The sequence below is a fragment of the Panthera uncia genome, chromosome D2 (genome assembly GCF_023721935.1).
Source record: "Panthera uncia isolate 11264 chromosome D2, Puncia_PCG_1.0, whole genome shotgun sequence".
Classification (NCBI taxonomy): Eukaryota; Metazoa; Chordata; class Mammalia; order Carnivora; family Felidae; genus Panthera; species Panthera uncia.
The window spans coordinates 70,358,114-70,379,894 of record NC_064818.1 but is presented as its reverse complement, the minus strand read 5'-3'; the positions used below and the strand labels follow the sequence as shown (position 1 = coordinate 70,379,894).

General features: G+C 39.2%; 1 protein-coding gene across 6 annotated transcripts in view; it reads right to left on the bottom strand.

The window, feature by feature from the left end:
- Nucleotides 1-3,742: 3,742 nt before the first annotated feature.
- Nucleotides 3,743-21,781, bottom strand: part of ATRNL1 (attractin like 1) — a 765,177-nt gene continuing 747,138 nt past the window's right edge. For 5 of the 6 annotated variants that reach the window (XM_049645843.1, XM_049645837.1, XM_049645839.1 and 2 more), the window contains one exon: nt 3,745-5,954. In XM_049645843.1, the coding sequence (XP_049501800.1) occupies nt 5,830-5,954 (125 nt within the window). In that variant the 3' untranslated portion in view covers nt 3,745-5,829. Of the gene's footprint in view, nt 5,955-21,781 lie in introns of all 6 variants that reach the window. The other variant, XM_049645838.1, reaches the window with a different exon arrangement.

The following is a 21,781-nucleotide window of genomic DNA, read 5'->3' as shown; positions in this document are numbered from 1 at the left end:
TGCTATTTTCTAGGCGGATTTTCAGGAGCAGGATCTCCTATCTGACCATACACAGAGCCGGTTTAAAGAAGCTTATGCTTAAACAGCTATCTTGCCTGAGTGAAAATTTCACTTCTGCCAAAAATAAGACTGGTGAAACCTTTTGATGGTTAGTAGAAGACAGAGTCTCTGCAGTGATCTCTGAGAGGTTTGCATTCTTGTTCAGTTAGGACTGCTCTACAACGAATCCTAAAGGAGGCAGAATTATTTCCTCGAGGAAGGATGGGAGCCCCGGGAAGCACAGAGGTCTGAAGGCGACCGGAGTTAGGGGTGGGGGGGGGGGGGGGGGGCACAATGCAGTTTACAAAAGCTTATCCAAAATTATAACGTGGCCTCATATCTGGAAAGCAAAATAGTAATACTTGCTGTTTTCACTTGTAGGGCTGGACAAAGTCAAGTGCAACAAAAACTTGGCTGCCCTGGTTATGACAGACACCATAATGCTAAACAAACAGAGAAGTCCATTGGATGTGGAGAGGGAGAAAGGGCTTGGGTTATTGCTGAAAGGGTGCCCGCCCCTCACTTCAACCACTCACAGGTGACTTCTTACAGGAAACTTCTTCAGGGCAGAGAAAGATCAGTTTTGAGCTGAAATCTTCACGTCTCCTGATAGCCACTGACTTACCATCAAAAAAAAAAAAAATAAGAAAAAAAAAAAGCTGAAGAAGACCATGCTCAAGGCTCAGCTGTTCAGAGAAGCTGCTACTTTTTGTTGTAAAAGAAAGAAGCTGCAGGGTCCCCTCTGTTATACCCACTTTGGGCATATCTTCATCCGGGCCTATATCAAAGCTTCTCTCTTTTTTTCTAAAGCTTCTGGGAGATGCCAGCCAGGTTGGGCATGTTTCTCAGTCCTCTTCCTTGACCTGACTCCTGGGAGGTGTGATGGAGGGCTGCCTGTGAGGCGACCACCATTCCATCCTCTAGGGCACAAGAGGGGCCCGAGACCCTGAGCCCAAGAGGGGTCACAGACCCTGGGTCCAACTGTGGCTGCTGCAGAGAGAGATCCTTGTTGGCAGCCTCTTCTCAGTAACTCCGGACTGAGGTCCAGCAGGGCAGTGGCCCTAATGTAAAGTGAGGACCCAGATGGCAACATGGGGACGAAACCCAAAGCCTGCCAAAGAGCAAGCAGATTTCTTAGAACACTGCTGAGCTAGGCCACAGCTGTACCAGTTTCAGAACCAGGATGGTTACTGTAAGTAAGAACGATTTTTGTAAACACAGAACACATGGCCGGGGCGGAGACCCACAGTCATAGCTGGAACTCTGGCCACTCGCTCTCAACCTCTTGTGGGTTTTGCTCCCATTCTCAGCAACATTCAAAGTGTTCCGCATGCCATTCAAAGACGACGTGTAGAAAAGGTCAATGAAAATCAGGAGAAGGGGGGAAAGAGAGAAAAATGTATTTGGAATGGGGAATTCAATAACACAAATTTTATAACCAAGTCTTAGATGACAGAGGGGCATTTTCAGGTGTTGAAAGCTTTTTCCTGTTGTGATTTTGGAAGGGTAAAAATAAAAATAACAAAACCGTAGTTAGCAGTGGGGGCTGGAAGATCCAGTATTTTTATTTCAGTAATTAAACTCTTGATTAATAATAGCACACTGCAGCATAAAATGTTGACTTTTTAAAGCAGGTTTGAACTTTTACACAATCTGTTTTAACATTGGCATGCACATGTGTATACATATATACTGATATGGTTATAAGTCTTAATTTTAAAAATTTGATAAAACTACACTGTTAAATGTACACTATACTGAAAACACTGCTGTCACACCAACCAGATGGCTTGTATTCCCTGCAAAATTATTGAAAGCATTTTGAACTAGAGTGATAACTTCGTTATTTAAAGAAATTCTTCTAACTGTAGATAAAGGCAACTCTTTGGCCCAGTGCAGTGTTTTCCTAATTCGCCTAATGGTAAGAATCACTGAGGTGCTTATTAAGCATATGAATCTCCAGGGTCTAATCCAGTCCTTCTGAGTCTTAATCTCTTGACACAAAAGTAGGAATCTGTACGAACCCAGGTAGTTCTTATGATCAAGTGAGTTCCAAAGTCACTCTAGTAACATGACAAATGGGCTTTGGAAGTGGATTTTTCCTTAAGTGTATGCGGGAGAATTAGTTCGTCTGATCCGTTTTCATTTTTCCAAACCTTTTATATAAAACACTCTTCAAATCATAGTTTTATGCTTAGTGATAAAAAGAGGTACGATGTATGCCAACCAAAGGTAAGGATTGGTTTCTTCTTGCCTAATTTGAATGTGAAAGTGACAATGATTGTTCCTGTCTAAATGCTCTATTAAAGCTATATATATTTTGGAAGAGCCAAAGCCTCTAATGACTCAAATATCAAAGTAGTTTTTTTTGGAAATCTCTATATCCTCGAAATATAGGAACTTGCTCGAGATTTTTATGCAACTTTCACCTGCAAAACCCTACTTGACTTTCAGTTATGGTAAAAAGATGGATGAAAAATTAATAGATGGATTCATAAAATGGTTGAAAACCAGTGGCCTGGTGGCCCCGTGATGGTCCATCCCAGCTACTCAGTGTGGAGGGCCTGCTGTGGGAGTTTGATGCCTATTACCTTCTGGGCTCACAGTGGGTCGGCAAGGTGGGCACCACCTTCCCTCACAGATGGAATGTCTGAGGCTTCTGAAGAGCAAAACTTGCCCAGCACGACACAGCTCAAAGCTGATGCCAGCATCTGTTCTTGGGCCCGTCCGCCAGTCTATACTCTAAATGACTGCAACAGGACTCCAGCTGTACAGTCACGTCTATGACAGAACTTCCCTCCCTGCACCCCCCCCCCCAAATGAAATATTGGGAAGTACAGCAAGTATTGATTCCACACTGAAATATGTCCTATTTGAAGTCTTCCTACTGAACATAACACAATAGTATGTGGCATACTCTTTCCTTCTCCGTGTATTACTAAAACAAATTTCCATTTAAAAGCAATTAGGAAACCCCAATCCTCTTAAAATTTATTACATCAATCTGTAAGCACATGCATCCCTTTAAACAAGAATTCTCTGGTTGTCCAAATATCGTCCCCAGGTAAATTTTAAAAATGCTGTTCTATTTAACAAAACCTTTTTCCTCCTTGGAAGAAGAAGAAATCCTAAAATCTAAAGGACCCTTCAAAGTTATTCTAAATGGAAAGGTACCAAATTCCATTAAGATAAAGTTTTGAAGAGAATCAGTTATTTAAGTATAAACTTCTAGAAGAGTATCTGCATCTCCTTGTGAATTGATTTTAAAAAGTTAAAAAAAAAAGGGAGCATCTAAATTTAAAGTGTTTGGGATGTGGGGACAAAAAAATTGTGACACAAATACAAAGTGATAATCCCTAAGGTCTTTTCAATCCACTTTACCTGAGGGTGAAGAATTTTGCTGCCAGTAAAAAGCTTTGATACGTCGAGAAGATATTGTAAAAGTAGTCACGGAGGTAGCAATATTTGGCCCAGAAAGATATAACTTCACATTGCATTATGTCCCGTAACTCTCTAAAATTCAAATTTTCAAGTTTTAGGAACCCAGTGGGATTGGAGGTGGATACAGCTTGGCAATTCTTTCTTTGTAACACTGTTTGCTTGGCCTCTCTAAATGGATAACTGAAATAGATTTTATATATGTTTTTGTGTTTTGTTACATAAGCTTTCTCTCATACAACTCTTAGAGAATTAAACAAATCGGGCATTTTATTTTTAAATGATTATATTTTTGTAGTCACCAGTTTTGTCAATTTATTTTTCCAGGAGAAAAAGCAACATTTAAAGGGTCCAAAAAGAAGCTAATAAAATTACTTGATCGTTTTTCTAGGAGACGTTTACAAACTTTCCTTGCCTTTTTTTTTTTTTTTTTTTTGAGAGATAAAATATCACAGGGAGGCAAAAACAACCAGCTTCACTGCCACCCCCTCTCCCAAAAAAACCCACAGGCTATAGATAAAATTACTCTAAGAATTAGTCTTATTTTTAACGCATAGAAAATAGCAAAATTATCATGCCAACATAAAGAATATATACTATAATTCATAAATGTCTAATTATCAAAACAGTGATAGGCATGGTTAGATGCAACCTAGCAATCTTATATACGATGCAACTACCTATTGTATGGTCATTCCTGTTATATATTACATTCGATCCTCATCAAATTAAGCTATGTATAATGGTATTATGAAATAAACATTGAATATCACAATAGGGTCATATTCTGCTACTGTACAACCACAGCATGCAAGTAACTATGCATTAGCTGTAAACAGTAAAGTGTCATTACCTTCCAGAAATCCAAAGAACATGAAAAGTACATATATAGTACTAAACATCAATTATGTGTAAATGGCTTTCATATTGAACAAAACTATGTTGTATAAAGCAGCTTTGGGTCTCTCTGTCACTGCTTTCTACACATATCTTGTAGTCACCCTGACTACAGTTAAGAAACTGTTAATTCCAAACAAGGTCTGGTTAATGCTACTGAGTTCTGGTGAACTAGAGTCAAAATTAGGACACAAATAAATCTATGTTCCAGTGTGAAGGCTGTTCTATACCATTTTTGCTTTCTGCCATAACTCACATGTTTGAATCATGAAGAATATGCTAAATGTGGGCATTGATGAACTTATTTTTTAAACTAGAAACTTGCTCTCATGACACCAATGTGTTTATGTTAGAAACAAGAATACTGTAGATGCTTGCCAACAAATGCTTGTCCCTACTTGTAGTCTAAGTGAATAGTTGGCAAGAAGGACCCTGGATCATGTGAAAACTTTGGAGGGGTCACCTCTAAAATACTTCCATAATATTTGTAAAAGGTAGACAAAATCGAGCAGCTAGGAGAGGAAGGCCAACCAAAGCTGATCCATTCTTACAAAAATGCAGATGAATCATTTAGGTCTGATCCAATGACTCCTAAGCAATTAAAAAAAATTACCATACTAGAGCTGAAGCTTGCACACTGTAAAATAACTATTTCAGCTCTCTTCAGGTTTGGTATTACAGGGTTTTTGGCAGGAGGGAAAAAATTGATTGCTGGACAGGCTTTTCCATGCTCTATCAGCTCTGATAATGAGTGAGGCAGTTGGCGTGGATGACAGGAATGTCCTTTTCACTTGGAATTCTAATAAAACCTCCTGTGAAGTTGCATTTACCATCCATCCAAATGGTCTCATTTTGGTCTGTGTTCCCGTTAGGTGGGAAACTGTCCCATTCTCAAACTGAGTGCGGACATGATATGGTCATGTGGAATATTTAAATACATTACCTACATCCCGCTAAATCAAAATCTTGCTTTTACATTTACAGTGAGATAAAACAGCATTTAAAGCCATTGCGATTTGTTCATTTCCTGTTCATATAGAAGTGATTTAAGTTTGCTTATGAGGCAAAAATTGTACAATTCTCATCACTCAGGCATTATAAAATGTCTTTCTTTAAAGTCCTAGGATATAAACAGTTTGGTTTATAGGAATCACATATTTTCCATCTGCATTAAGAAACAATATACATCTTTTTCTGGAGTATTTAAATGTTATCTATGATAAGCCTAGGAGAGTCGTAAAAACTGACTTTGTCGCCCTTCAGTACTGTTACTTTCATAAAAGTCACGGACATTCTCTGGCCACTTGAGTCATCGCCCATTTGGAGGGAAGTGTACTTGAGCTCTGGAACCGTACACAGGTTTGCCTCCATAAAAACTGAGGCCATAGACCAGCCTGAATGGAAGTCATTTACAAAATCAAACATGTCGGAATATCCAGGAGTAGTTTCTGTTTCTCAGACACAAGTTCCTTGACGTGTTGAGAGGTGGTGTTTTCGATTTCGGACTCCTGAAGTCTTGTCTTTACTGTCGGAAGGCTTCTGTTGTGAAATATCTATTAGGGCACTGGCAATTGCGAGGCCTGGAAGAAAAGGTGAAAATCAGTCAACTACGTGGCTAGACCTTTCCGGGATAGTGACAGTGGTGTCTTAGCACCCTATTTTCATTGTTTTATATTTAGTCATCAAATATTTAGCTGTTTATTGGAAGTTATTATGTACCGTGCCCTTCACTTAAAATGTTCTTCAACTTAGACACATGAACTTCACACATGAAGAAGAACAACGATCTAACAAAGTTAACTGACTTTGACTTTGGATAATTAAATTCAGTATGTGACAAAGATATCACAAGCAGCCATGGATGTAACTCCACACCTTAATTCCCGTGTCTGAACACAAGTTTGTACTAGATGTACAAAGAATTTTCAGTGTTACTGTTGTTTTTGTGTGTGTAGAATAAAAACCATTGTGCTAAGATTTTTTTTTTAATTTTGAGCAGTTTTAGGTTTAAAGAAAAATTGAGCCAGTATTGATACATGACTATCAACCAGTCTATAGTTTACATTAGGATTTGCTTTTTGTATTGTACATTCTATGGGTTTTGACAGATGCATAATGTCATGTATTCACCATTTCAGTATCATACAGAATAATTTCACTACCCTAAAAATCCCCTGTGCTTTACCAGTTTATCTCTCTCTTTCCCCTGAGCCTCTGGTAATCACTAACCTTTTTTAAATGTCTCTATCGTTTTGCCTTTTCTGGGGTATCATATAGTTTCAATCATATCTTTTCTGGTTCAATGGCTCATTTTTTTTTTTATCACTGAATAATATTCATTCATCCATACATTGTATGATGTATACATTCATGGATGTATACATCATACATGAATGTATACATTCATCCATACATTGTATGGATGTACCATGGTTTGTTTACCCAAGATGAAGGACATCTTGACTGCTTCCAATTTTTGGCAAATATAAATAAAGCAGCCATGAATACCTATGTGCAATTTTTTTATGTAGACGTAAGTTAACAATTCATAAATACCTAGGAGCATGATCATTGGATCACATGGTAAGCCTGGCTTGTAGCTTTGAAAGAAACTTCCTGTTTTCCAAAGTGGCTCTGCCATTTTGTATTCCCACCACCAATGAATGAGAGTTCTTATTGTACTACATCTCTGTCAGCATTTGGTATTGTTGGTGTTTGGGATTTTGGCCATTCTAATAGGTGTAACTGTATCTCATGGTTGTTTTAATTTTCAATTCTGTAAAATCATATGCTGTTAAGCATTTTTTTCATATGCTTATTTGTCAGATGCAAGTTTTTTTGGTGAGGTATCTGTTCAGATCTTTTGCCCAGTTTTAATTGAGCTTTTTGTTTTCCTATTGTTGAGTTTTAAGATTTCATTTATATTTTAGATAGCAGCAATTCATCATATATGTGTTTTGCAAATATTTTCTCCAGATCTGTGGCCTGTCGTTCATTCTCTTTTTTTTCAAGTGCTTTTAAGAAGAAAGCACCCAGGCAGAGTTAAGTTATGCACAAGCAGACATGGAAGAGACAACTTGATATTTTGTACACATAAGAAAAAAATCTTGAGTGTGATCAGCAGACTATTAACACAAAAGTAAGTCTCTAGCTATCACAGGTAATTGAAAGAATTCTGTTTTGTGACATCATTTAGTCTACTGATTGAGGAGAACATTTGGTAATATGTTGATGGATAGTAAATGCCTTCTAAACTTGTAAGACCAATGGCTCCACCAGATACCCTGGTTTATCATAGCTACGCATGAATCATTTTTGTTTCTGTTGAGTCCCATATAATTCTTGAGTAAAACAAAATGTGCCAAGTCACCATACTAAACCAAGAGAACAGGCTGCTTGCTTTAAAGAGGTCACTAAAGGACTTTTGGTTCATTTTCCTGTCTCCAGGGTCTTGAAGACCTGACACTGAGTAGAGCTGAACCAAACCCTGAGCCCTCACAGGCATCTCCTCTATGTGATGCTCTTAGAGAAAGGCCTCACTTTGGATCTTAAGCTATGTAAGATGTCACTGAATTATTTTACTCCTTGTGGGTCAATCTATTCTAGGTAAGCCTCAACTCTGACCTGGCAAGGATAGAACTCCAGAGGCTTATGAACGGAAAGAAATGCCAAGGGAAACAGACACTGTAAGGGGAGGGTCCACTAGCCTAGGGCAGTATTGTAGAGGTCAAAGGAGGACAGGGTTCAAGGAGTCTGCAGAGGGACCAAATGGGCCAGCAGTGAGGCTGGATGTGGAGACCATTCGAGTTCCTCAAGGAAGATTTTGACGATCTTTGAGTCATGTCCATACCTAACTGAGGAAGGGAGTCCACAAGTTAAGCGGGGAATGGGGTGAGAGGAAATGTGGCAGTGCATGGAAGAGTCCCATGCTCAAGCCATTTGGCAATAAGGGAACTGGTGCACAGGGGAAGCAACAGGTCAGATGAAATCTGTGTGACTACATAGAATTATCTGAGTACATATATATTTTTAAATGTTTATTTATTTTGAGAGAGAGAGAGAGAGAGAGAGAGAGAGCATGCATGCAAGTGGGGGAGGAGAAGAGAGAGAGAGAGAGAGGGAGGGAGGGAGAGAGAATCCCAAGCAGGCTCCACACTGTCAGCATGGAGCCTGATGTGGGGCTCGATCTTATGAACTGTGAGATCATGACCTGAGCCAAAATCAAGAATCGGATGCTCAACTGACCGAGTCACCCAGGCGCCCCTGCATATATTTTTTAAAGGGGAAAAAGAGTTTTAGGTACTTTCGAAAACAGAAGAGAAGGTATTTGTAGAGAGGGAGAAATTAATGGTGCTGGGGAGGGAAGGGACTAAAAAGTTACAGTGATCACGGGCTAGGCTGACAATCTCAGATATTTACTTTTTCAGGGTTGCTGTTAAAGAACCTGCTCTTTCAGGATAATAAACAATTACTCAAATTTCTTAGAGGTAATGCAAGTTCAAAGGTTCAAAGTTTAAATAAAAATCGCTTTCTTGACCTGGGAAGAGCACAGATGGACTTCTGAAGTGGCCAACAAAGACGTTTTAACCACTTATTCTGCTGTAGGAAATAGTTATTTTGTTATTTCTTCAGGAGAGGAAGCTGAAGCACATGTTTTCTTTTAAAAAAAGAAATCACGGAGCAGGGTTGTGCTAACTGAAAGTTCGGTTCAGGCAGACCTGAAGTTTCTGCAGATCTCTTGGCACACTTCGGTCATAATTCACAACCTTCTGTTATTTCATTCCTGGCACCATCTTATCCAGAGACAGCCAAATATGACAAAGAATGTATGTCTCCTTTAATGTAGACAGAGACCACTTAGGCTAATTTCAATGATCACAGCATCTCAATACGAAATCGTGTTATTCATTAAACCACTGCGTGACCCAGTCCAAAAGAGCCCTGAAAAACAATACTTTTCCATTTACACGTGGCTGCAAATGTTGCTTCCTTACAGAAGATACATTCCAGGAGAGAAGTAAACAGTGTGAGTTGCCAAAACAGGAAATTCTATGCTAATCCGAAACTGTCACTGTACCTTTGTATTTCAGGATATTTGCAGTCCAAAGCCTAATTAAAGTAGTGTCTCTCATAAATATCCTGGGTTTGCTAATGATTTGTAAGCTTGGAAACACATTCAGCTGGAAATAATAAATCATAAGCCATGTTTCAGTCCTTAAGTTACAAATAAAATTGCAAATCATGCTTATTTTTAATTTGACAAATTTTTGTTCTTTCCTATGAAAATGGAACAATCAACTGCATTTACAGATCCTGCATAAATGGCAATGTGTATGCAAGAAACCTTGGACTCCTGGAGGCAGTGACGTTTGAGCGTCCACCACATGTGCTCACAGAGGACACTCTGAGGGCCACCGCCCAGCTCTCATCCTCCTGATGGGCCAAACGATGTTTTCGTTCAGATGTAAGCTTGAGTCCTTTACAAGACTACACAGCTTGTGGCACACCATGAGTTATTCTTTTTTATAATACTGTAATTTAATTCTGAACAGCATAATAATCATAATAACTGCATGCATATATGTTTAAGTGTCGAATTATTGGGGATAGGTGTTTATTACTGATTTTGCATTTCTGCATATTTTAATATATGGAGAACTCTAAAATAACAACAACCACCCAGAAATTGCTACATCCTCATTCAACCTACAGGAGGCCCTGGACACAAGAGTAAACAAGAGAAACAAGGTTCCAGTGTTCCTGAGGTTTCTAGTGTGTGGAAGATGCTTTAAAAGAAGATAAAGTTCTATCATTGCCCTTCAATATACTTTATTGTAGGGAATTTTTTTTAATGTTTATTTTTGAGAGAGAGAGGGAGACACAGAATCTGAAGCAGGCTCCAGGTTCTGAGCTATCAGCACAGAGTCTGATGCAGGGCTCGAACCCACGGACCGAGAGATCATGACCTGAGAAGTCCGACACTTAACCGGCTGAGCCACCCAGGCGCACCTGTAGGGCGTCTTAATTGATTACAAAAAAAAAAAAAGTTTTCAGTAGCTCTTTAAAAAAAAACAACAAAAACAATATGACTCCTCCCCACATGTAACACGTACGTGCTGGTGAGAGACTGAACATATAAATAGACAATGGCCAGACCGTAAGATAAAAACAGAACTCTGGCCCTCAAACTGCAGCAACCTGCTCATCAAAGCACACCCTTATCTGCAACAACTGGGCTAGGAAGCCAGCCCGCCATGTGATGGCAAGTCAGACCCCTATGTCTAGTAACAATCTAGGAAGTCAAACAATTACCCCTCTAACCAATCACATAGCACATCCGTTTCCAGGTAACCTGCCTCCGGCTTTCCGGTGCCCATTGCTTCCCATCAGGGCGCACTTGAAGCCTTCTCTTTTTTCCACCATAAAAGGTTCCCATTTGCCTATTTTTAAGGGTCTGCCGAAATGCAAGCGAGCAATGGTGGATGACTGACTCCCTTCCTGTAGCGAGTTCTGAGTAAATAGCCTCACTTGCTATTTGGTTGGTCTTGGCTTGTTTTCACGCTGGTGATGAAGAGACAAAAAGGTAGCTTGAGATCTTTCCTGGATTTTTTTTTTAACAAGCATCAATAAAACAACAACAACTTAAAAATAAGTTATCCATGTTGCCCTTCGAGGCAAACACTTTCTCCCGTTTAGATTCCCCTGGGAATTTTTTTCCCCCCCAGGGAGAGGTTTTCTGGTGATGCCCTCTCGCTCCCGGTGCCATAGGAGGAAGCCCATCCTGCAGTGGGACGCGATGCAGTGGCACAGGCTGCCTGCGGTTTGCGTTCCATTAAAATCAGGTCACTCCAGAAGATCATTTTTCAAAACGTCACACAAATCATCTGATGAAATCCACTTATTGTGTTCTCTAGACCTAGCACAGTTCCTTGTTATCAAAGCAATACAATTAACTGGGGGAACAATTCATTATTTTAGACTGGTGGTCTAAAGGAATTTCATTTACCATGTCAAGATGATGCACAGACACTGCAGGCTAGCAGAATTTACATCAAAATATGCCCATAGACTCAATAAAAATGCTGGGGTTTAAATATTTATTATAAACTTTACCTTTTTGCACTTTGAGTTCTTAAACACCAGACACTATGACATTTAGATTATTTAAATATGAATGATAAACCTCATAAGAAAGAAGGTACCATCTTCTGTTTCCTGTCCCGTTTGCTATGGCCTTGTGGTTTTTCAAACTAGCTCCTGCTAACGTGGAACGTCACCCGTGGCTGCTCTGGATGACAGGGCAGGGCAAGCAATGAAGGAGGCAGACTCCTTTGGGGCCATGTAGATTTCCCTCAGAACAGGGGCACAAGTTAGTAGTTACTGGTTTGGATGCCAAGAGCTACCACAGATATTTGGTAAATAAGCAGAAGATATACCCAAATCAGACCTTTCCTCGGACTCTCAGAGCAAAACAATAACAAAGACTCTTTTTTCTATAATTAAGAATTATGTCTCTCAATAAACACGTGCAGACATGCCCTACAAAGAAAGCAATACAAATGACTGACAGCTAAATATTTAAATGGTAAATATATCTTTTCAAGCCACTAAATTTGCAATGAAAACCACCAAGGAGAAACATCAGGCAGGAATCGAGTTGTCTTTAGTAAAACTCTAGTTTTTCCTAATGGAAGGGAAATGGTATTAGTAGACTCCAGCAGTAACAATCTAATCATAAAATTACTGACGTGTGTTTTTTTACAATTATGCAGAACAATTAATAAGTACAGTAATAAACTACTGCACATCGAGTGAAATTGCCTTGGAAAGAACATTCTCACTTTATACACAAACATAGCACTTCCATTTTACGTTTGAACAAAGCCTCAGAAAAGTCATTCATTTTGAAATGTTCTCCTCCCAAGTCTGTGTAAAAGCAGGCACCACTATATATTTTAATTTTCCAGGAAAACAGCTTCATTAGGCGTGAAAGGTTAATTGCAGGTTTAAGTGGAGCTCAGGGAATGGTGCAAGGTCTGCAGTGAATTGCACAGTCTGCTTCGGGATGACCTAAATGAGTGCTGTAAACTGTTTGCCCTGCTGAAATGTTTTACTACCTCATTTACTATCTGTCTTCTTTTACGGCTTGTATTTGTAGTTCTTCTAAACCTTTAATGGCTACAGTTTTATTTCACTGTAATCAGATTTAAATGGAAATACCATGCTGGGATGTTTAAATGTCTTCCCTCTGATTGTATACAGCTACATGCTACTGATCAGAGTCTTGGCTATCCTTCACGTGATTAAGAAAGTGACTTTGGGAAACTTTGATGTTGCATCGACTCTAGCTATTGTGCAGACTTAATTTAACATTCGGCGTGGCCACCCTTGCCAAGATGCCAGTAGGGCTGGATGCATAATTAGAAAATATGCATTTCCACTTTAATTGATCTGTTGGAAGGCCAGTGCAACTGAAGTCATTATTAGGCAAAACTCCAAAGGTTACACTGTTGAACCAAAACTGAAACACTTCCAGTACTGAAAACATTGGAATGACAAATGGAATGACAAATGGACTAGTCATATTTGTCAGAAGAGTTTAAAGAAATGTTTCCCTTCACCTACTAAAAACCAATGGCAACTAGGGATGTCAACACTTAAAGACAAATTGTTAACTACATTCTGGTTATACGATTTTGTTCGGCCTTTAGCACATCATAATGTTGTAAACTTTCATTTAAAGACACATGGTACAAGTTTTACGAAATGTAATCCTACTGCTAACACCACAGATGCCACCTTCTAGAACATTGCCAAGCATTCCCTAAATTATTTATGGACTGTTTCCTGATTGGTAAGAGTATGCTGAGTAAATCATGGACGTTATTGTCTCAAGTCATTGTGTAATGCAAATCCTCATGCTTCTCAACAAGTAAAGCTTCTTTTAGATCTTATCAGTTCAAATTTTAATTACCTAGTAAAAATCTTATTCATTCATTTAAAATATTTTGTGATTTTTTTTTTAGAGGCACAAACATTATAAGCATCAGCCTTGCAGCTACCCTTCCACATTGTTAAGTAATTTTAAGTACTTTCCAACTGAGAATTCCCTCATCCCAAGCCAACTGGGGAAATATTTTCTAGCAATTTCTTCCTTCAATTAAAAAAAATCTGATATATGATAATTCTTAATTTTAAGCCCCAATCATCTTCAAATTAATTAAAGTGCTTACTGATCACTGGAAAAATCAAACTATGGCAGTTTTGTAATAATGGCAATATTTTATTTTCCACTAGGGAGAGACACTGAATTTTAGCGTTTCTAGTAGTAAAATGTCATTGTTTGCTTTAAATTAAATGAGATTATATGTGAAGATACTTTATAAAGTGTTATAAAAAGATAGTTAATAATTTCAATAGTAAATCAGCTACTACTACTAGCAAGAAATCACAATCAAATTGCAAATGTCCAAAAACTCCAAAGTATCAAGAAAGTGTTTGAAGAGCAAATCACTTCATTCAACTATAATTTCTTGAGTGCCTACTATATGCCAGGCAATGCTCTGAGTCTCTAAGAATTTAGCAATTGATGAGACAAAATACATAAAAGATTCTACATTCCATGGAGCTTCCATTATAGGGGATCAAACTCATGTATTTTTTTTTGACTGAGCTATTGCAAAGATTAAATGTGAAGGGCTTAGGAAAGTGCCTGGCACATAAGATCTCAAAAATGTCAATCATCATCATCATCATCATCATCATCATCATCAAGTGAGAAGTTTGAAGTCAACTAGGAAGCAGTTGACAAAACACTGGGAACTCAAGACTTTGTTGGGGTGTCTGGGTGGCTCAGCCGGTTGGGCATGTGACTTGATTTGGACTCAGGTCATGATTTCATGGTTTGGGATGCTCTTTCTCCTTCTTTCTCTGCCCCTCCCTCATTCATGTTTGCTCTCTCTCAAAATAAATAAATAAATAAATATTAAAAAAAAAAGGCTTTGCCTCTATCCATTAATAGCATTCATTCACTCATTCATTCATTCAACAACTAGTATGTTTACTGTGTGGAATGCCAAATAAAAAACAAAATTTGATGGAAAGGTGGACTCAAAGACTCACAGATAGCATCAGTATAGAACAACATTGCCAGTGAGGTGGTACTATGTTTAGTCCTCAAACCAGAATTATTCTGATACCTTGGAAAATAAAATTGAGAATTTGCTCATAGATGTAGAGATGACTTATATGTGTGGCCCATTCATCAGAGAATATGATAACAATTGAAAATGATAATGGCAAAATAGAGAAATGACAACACTGAATAGTGAAAGCATTGTTTACATTAATATTGCTTGCATTATTGGACATACTACTAACAATGAACTTCTCCCTACTTTTTAGAGTTAATAAATGCTTTTAAATTGAGTATCTAGGTTGTTTCTCAAGACTATTCTGCTGAAGTGTGTCCAGAAGCTCTTTGTTTAAAAAAAGTTTATTTATTTTGAGAGAGAGAGAGAGAGAGAGAGAGAGCAAGTACATGAACCGAGGAGGGGCAGAGGGAAAGAGAAAAAGAGAGAATCCCAAGCAGGTTCTGCACTGTCAGTGTAGAGCCAGATGCACAGCTTGATCTCACATGACATCATGCCCTGGGGCCAAAATCAAGAGTTGGATGCTTAGCCAACTGAGCCACCCAGATGTCCCAGAAACTTCTTTTTATCTATGCTTCCCCAATGGCCCAAATGAGGCACAGAGCGATGAAGTGACTAGTTCAGGCTCACACAGTTAGTGGTAGTAGTGGGACCTGAGACCAAGCCTCCCAATTCTTTGACTTGAATTCTACTCAGTTTATACCATTAGAAGGAAATTTCTACTTTAGTATAAATGAGTAATGGTTTTGAACCAAATGGGGGGGAAAAAACCAATTCAAAAATTGCTAGGGGTGTGAAATCAGTTAAGATCAAAGGCTTTAATTAATGCTGATGGTAATAAAAATAATAATAAAAAAACCCCTATTCTGTTAACATTGACTGAATGCTTACTCTATGCCAGGCATTGCCCTCAGCACATGATGTGCATTGTTTTACCCATTTATGTAGATAGGAGTGGACGACAACACAGGTTAAATCAATAAACATGTGTTGAGGGTATATTACAGCTAGTGTGGTTGAGGGTGGTTGTCAAAGAGTCATTATCAAACAGCATCAAGCTCGGCAACCATGCAAGAGCTCCCACATTTGCTAATAATCACACCGAGACAAATTCTATGAAGTAGGCTCAAGGCACGAGAGGAAAAAAGTCAAGAGGAGACTTCCTGGGGGCGGGGTGGGGGGTGGAGATCAAAGATTCCCAGGGGAGGTGGTTTCTGAGCTGAGGTTTGAAAGACAAGAAAGAACTACTCACAAGAAGAGCACAGGCATGAGCAGTGTGGTGTATTCTGGCTGGAGGGAACTAGAACTTCACCAGCATGGAGAGCAAGGGCATTTGCAACTTCAGGACATTTGCTACGAGTGTACCCCAGGTTCAAAAGGGAGACTAGTGAGAAAGAAGGGAGTGGGAAGCATAAGGGGGTCCGTGAGACAGCCCTAGGTACCAAACTTGGAAACAGATGTTTAATCTGCAAGACATAAAAAGCCTTGAAATGATTTTAAGGCGTGGAGAGGCATAGCCAGATCGTTACTTCAAAGAGACACCCCTCGCGGTAGCACAGACGGATGGGAGGTGGGGACAAGGCTATGATTATTGAAACCAGACAGGAAAATGGCAGTAGAGAGAGAGATAAAGAATGAACAGGACAGATGTTTTAGGAGAGACTAATATGGGAGATGAAAATAGGGAGGAATCTAGAACAACGCCCAGCTTTCTGGCTTGAGAGAGAAAGTGGCCAGTGCATACTTGAGTGGCCAAGTGCACACCAATTCTACTCACTGGTATATGAAGGAGGAACGGTATATCCAAGGAAGGTGGTGGCTAATTTGTTCAGTTCTAGACATACCGAGTTGGATGACCCGTGGGACACCATAGTGGAGATATCTAGCTAGAAATGCAGGTGGGAAGCTCAGGAATAAAGTCTAGCCCTGAGATACCCAGGGTTTTTACACGGATGGCATCTTAAGACTTTGTTAGTATAGGTAACAGCTGTTACAATCAAGCCTCAAATATCAGTGGGTTAACACGATAGTTCATTTCTCACTATGTAAAATCCAATCCTGAGGTGTCAGGACACATGTGAGGGAAGGAGGAGGTAGTGAATGCAGCAACTGCTCTTTGTAGTTACTCAGGGACCAAGGCTGATGGGGATTCTGCCATCTTCAGTCAGGGGTTTCCATGGTTGCCTTGAGCATTGACATCTAGGTGGCAGGTGGGAGACAAGACGGTAGGAAAGCTCATGACACTCTGCCTCAATGCCATTTGCAAGTACTATTCCCCAGGGAGGGAGGCGCAGATCCCTGCCACCGGGGTGGATAAGTCTGCCCTTGGTAGAAAGAACAGGATAAGAAGGAGGGGGGACCGAGAGGAGAGCACTGGCAATGGAGGAGAGGAGCCCATGAGAAGACAGTATATCCGGAGAGGTAAGAGGAAGGCAGGACAGAGACTGTCCACAGACTCTGTAAGAAAACTAGTCAGAGACTAGTTATAACCTGTGGATGCTGTTTCTGTTTGCAACAAATGGCCAAAAACTTCCATGACAACGATAAGCCAGCTGAGTTTGTGGCTTCCAAGCCTTTCTTGATCTGAAATTCAGAATGTCCCTTGGGAGGTTTCTCTTGGAAGGAAGTTGGAGTAGGTGGTTCCTAAGGTCACTCAGGCTCTACAAATTTATGACTGCAGCTGCCTTTCTTCAGCGGGCCAACAGCAAGGACCCAGACACCACTGCGAGCCCCCTCTGTTGTACATGTTCTTGAGTGGCAGCAGAGTAGGATACCACGAGCATCACTGTGAAGTCAGGGGACTGGATGGGTCCAAGGACTTCCTTGCCGGAAACGTGCATCTGTTCTGGCTGGTTAAGGACCTTTGAAGGAGTGGGCACACTTCTACCAGAGTGAGAACCTCACCAGTACTGGCAGGTATGGTTTGTACTGACCATTGGGTGTGGCTTCTATGATGCCAATAACACTAATCAAGGAACTGGCTCTAAGCTTCATATCAGGGAGGTCAGGAGAATGGGCAGTGTCCAAGACCAGGTGGGATTAACCTGCCCAGAAATCTCTGGGCAACCGAACAGATTTCGTTTTAAATTTGGTTTTTTAACCCTTTATGTTATAATACAATTTTGTATTTTAACCCTGCCTACCTCCAAGACTGGGAGCACCTTAAATATAAGAGCTATGTTTTTACGCATCTTTATATCCCAATGCGTCGTCTAAAATCGGTAATCAATAAATAAGACTTGAATGAGGATTAAAGGATGTCTCGCGGTGCTGTGTGCTGCTAAGGAAGTGAATTCTGATCAGAAGTCTCGGTGTTGTTTTACCTTAAAGGCAGTCAGAAGTATAGGCTGGCCTCTTTAGGTTTCTCCAATCCTTATGCTTAGTCGCAAAGAAGACAGTGAGTGGAGCATGGGTAAAATGCAGGGCAGGGAGGGACCACTGCGGCACCAGTGTAACTATAAATAATCTCTTGTCCGAGAAGGTGACCCAGCGGAGAGTGTCCCGCATGGTGCCACCTTGCTCCCCTTAAGGCCTGACGTGCTTATGCCCAAACAGTGAGAGCCACACTAGTGAGCATCTTGCTCAGTACCTTGGTCAACACTGTCTATACACGGGCTTTAATATCTGTGGCTGTGGGTACAGTAGTGATGAAAAATTGAAATAGCTACCACACTTGCTTGGCAGCAAAGCATCAGCAATTCCTTTCTCCCTGAATGTCTTTGGAGACAATGAGTATTTTTAAATCAACTCTGGAAGTCCTATCCAAAGCTTCTTTCAGGTCTTGAATGAACCACTTCCCAAAAGGAAAAATCAGTTTACCTTTCATGTTCTGATCTCTCTCTCTCTGGAGATCCGTGCAAAGTCAGAGTCAACACAAAAACACAAATCTTTTTTTTTTTTTTTTGAGCTCAGATACCTATTTATAAGAAACTAGATTATAATTGTCAGTCAAGGTTAAACAGTGTTGGGTGGTGTTTTGAATCACGCTGCTTTCCGTAGCATTTATATAAGAATACATGAGAGTACAGTAGATAGACTCAAATTTAAAATATCACATAACACATATATACCACAATGAGTATTAAAAGACAAGCTATCAACTAAAAACATATGAAGTTTAGTATTGTCCAAGGTGATGTTTCTACTCCTCTAAGTTCACAGCATCAATTTAATGCCTTCTATACAAAACTCTCAGATCATTGCAAAAATGGGAGGGAAAAAACTAGATACAATTATGCAAATCTCCACTTTTAGCCATTTTGATAAAACGGAAGAGAAAAAATGCTATATAGAATCATGATTTTTCCATTAATATTATTATAAATTGCTCAGACCTTACCAAAAGTTATTACAGATAACTTAATGGCCAAAGGCATTTTAACAAAAACAGATGTGTCGCAGCCAAATTGATCCTTGATAAATCTCTTTTGCTGAAGGAAAAGGCAATGTAGTTGGACAGTGTGCTTCCCAAAACAGACTCCAAACCACTCCTCTGGTGTTTGCCAAGTGATCCAAGACCCCAGATAGTGCACATTCTCTCCAGCAATTCAAAACAGGGACTTTGGGGAAGTAGTTTGTTTAAATGACCTCCTTTAATCTATCAGAAGTTAGTATAAAAGAAATCTTCATTCTCTGAAGCAATTTTGAGAATCTGACTGAGCATGTCCCATAAATGCTGACCCTTCTGAGTGAAAAAAGTGTCATTTTGTCCCACTTTGCCTTTGGAAACAATCAAAGTGTCCTCTGAGCTACTGTAAATTGAGAAGCGTCACAAAGAGTCAGCACTAGTGGGAACCTTTCAAACTCTACAGGCAGGTAAATCATAGAGGGAGCTGACTTGAGAATGATCTGGAACTTTCTGATGATGTATCCAGGGGGATAAACATTTCCCTGCATTCATTCCGAGGTATCTGCAGACACGGAGAGAATTCCCATATATTGTTCCACAATCCCTGACTACAGTTTCCTAAATGACTCGCCAAGTGTATTTGTAGAAGGGCTATCTGCTAACCACAGGTTCTTCACAGGGTGGCAGTGAAATGGGTTAAGAGATGGATGGAGACAGAAATTCTTACTCATACATGTCATTGAAGAAGGGCCACTAGCAACAGAATCGGAATGTCATTTGTGAGAAGAGATGGAAGGCTTTGCCTTCTTTATTAGGCATATTCACTTTGGATTATATCTCCCTACTTTCAGTAAGTGCCTTAGCTGGCAGGAAGATGAAGAAACTTGCTTTCAGGTCAATAAAGGAAATCTCTTATGATCAATGGTTGATTAGAGCAGGATCTTCTGAGCAGCAGACTCTGGGCTGCATTCTGTAAAGGATTTTCAAATTAGTCTTACTCTGAGGTCTGGGCAAGGGGCCAGTTCACCATCCAGCTGCCGCTGACTTTCAGCCCAGTGGTTGATGAGTTCCCATAATTAGAGGGAAAAAAAGATTTTTAATAAAGAAAAGAAACTTACATTCTAGGGGAATTAAATCTAAGAAAGTATTAAAGTATAGCAGAAGTATGGTACTATGAGGTTTTAAAAAGTATATCTATTTCAAGACACATAGATGAATGGAACAGGATAGAGAGCCCAGAAATAAACCCATGCATATATGGCCAATTAATCTATGACAAAGGAGGCAAGAATATACAATGGGAAAAGACAGTCTCTTTAATTAATGGTGCTGGGAAAACTGGATAGCTACATGCGAAAAATGAAAGTGGACCACTTTCTTACATCATACAAAAAAATAAACTAAAAATGGAATAGACATCTAAATGTTGAGACTTGAAACCATAAAAATCCTAAAAGAAAATAGGGGCAGTAATCTCTTGGTCATTGGCCTTAGTAACATATTTATGGCTATGTTCCCTCAGGTAAGGGGAACAAAAGAAAAAAAAATATTGGGACTACACCAAAATGAAAAGGTTTTGCCCAGCAAAGGAAACCATCAACAAAACATAAAGGTAACCTACTGAATGAGAGATGTTTGCAAATGTTATATCTGATATCGGGTAATACCCAAAATACATAAAGAACTCACACAATTCAACACCAACCAAACAAACAAAAACCAACCAAACAAACAAAATCAAATGAAACAAAACAAAACAAAACAACAAAAACAAATAATCTGAATAAAAATGGGCAAAGGACACAAACAGGCATTTTTCCAAAGAAGATGGCCAACAGACACATGAAAAGACACTCAATATCACTCATCATCAGGGAAATGCAAATCAAAACCACAATGAGATATCACCTCACACCAATCAGAGCGCTAATATCAAAAGGACAAGAAACAACAAATGTTGGTGAGGATGTGGAGAAAAGGGGATCCTAGTGCACTATTGGAAGGAATGTAAGTTGGTGCAGCTAGTATGGAAAACAGTATGGAGGTTCCTCAAAAAATTAAAAATAGAAATATCATATGCTCCAGCGATCACAATTCTGGGATTATTTACCCAAGGGAAAGTAAAACACTAATCTAAAAATATATATGCACCCCTATGTTTATTGCAGTGTTATTTACAATACTCAAGATATGGAAACAATGTAAGTATTCATTGATAAATAAATGGATAAAGATGATATGAATATATATACTGGACTATTGGAATATAGTGGAAAATTAGTGAGCCATAGAAAAAGAATGAGATCTTGCCACTTGTGACAACATGGATGGACCTAGACAGTGGTAATACATTAAGTGAAATAAGTCAGACAGAGAAAGAAAAATACCACATGGTTTCACTTCATGTGGAATCTAAAAAACCAAAACAAACAAACAAACAAACAAACAATACCAGAAACAGACTCATAAAGACAGAGAACAAACCGGTGGTTTCCAGAGGGGGAGGGAATGGTGAAAGAGAGGTAAAATAGATGAAGGGGATTAAGAGGTACAATTTTCCAGTTATAAAATAACTGGAAGACACAAGGATGAAAAATACAGCATAGAGAATGTAATAAATATTACTGTAACAATGTTGTACGGTGACAAATGGTAACCACACTTATTGTGGTGAGCACTAATATCTAGAATCCTCAAATCACTATGTTGTACATGTGAAACTAATACAACATTGTATGCCAACTATATTTTCATAATAAAAATTTTAAAGATATTCACACACACGTGCAGAATATATATATATATATATATATATATATATACACACACACACACACACATGCATAATCAGATTTGGTTTTATATTCCTTACTCTGAACCCCCACTTATTAAAGTTGGAGAACACAGG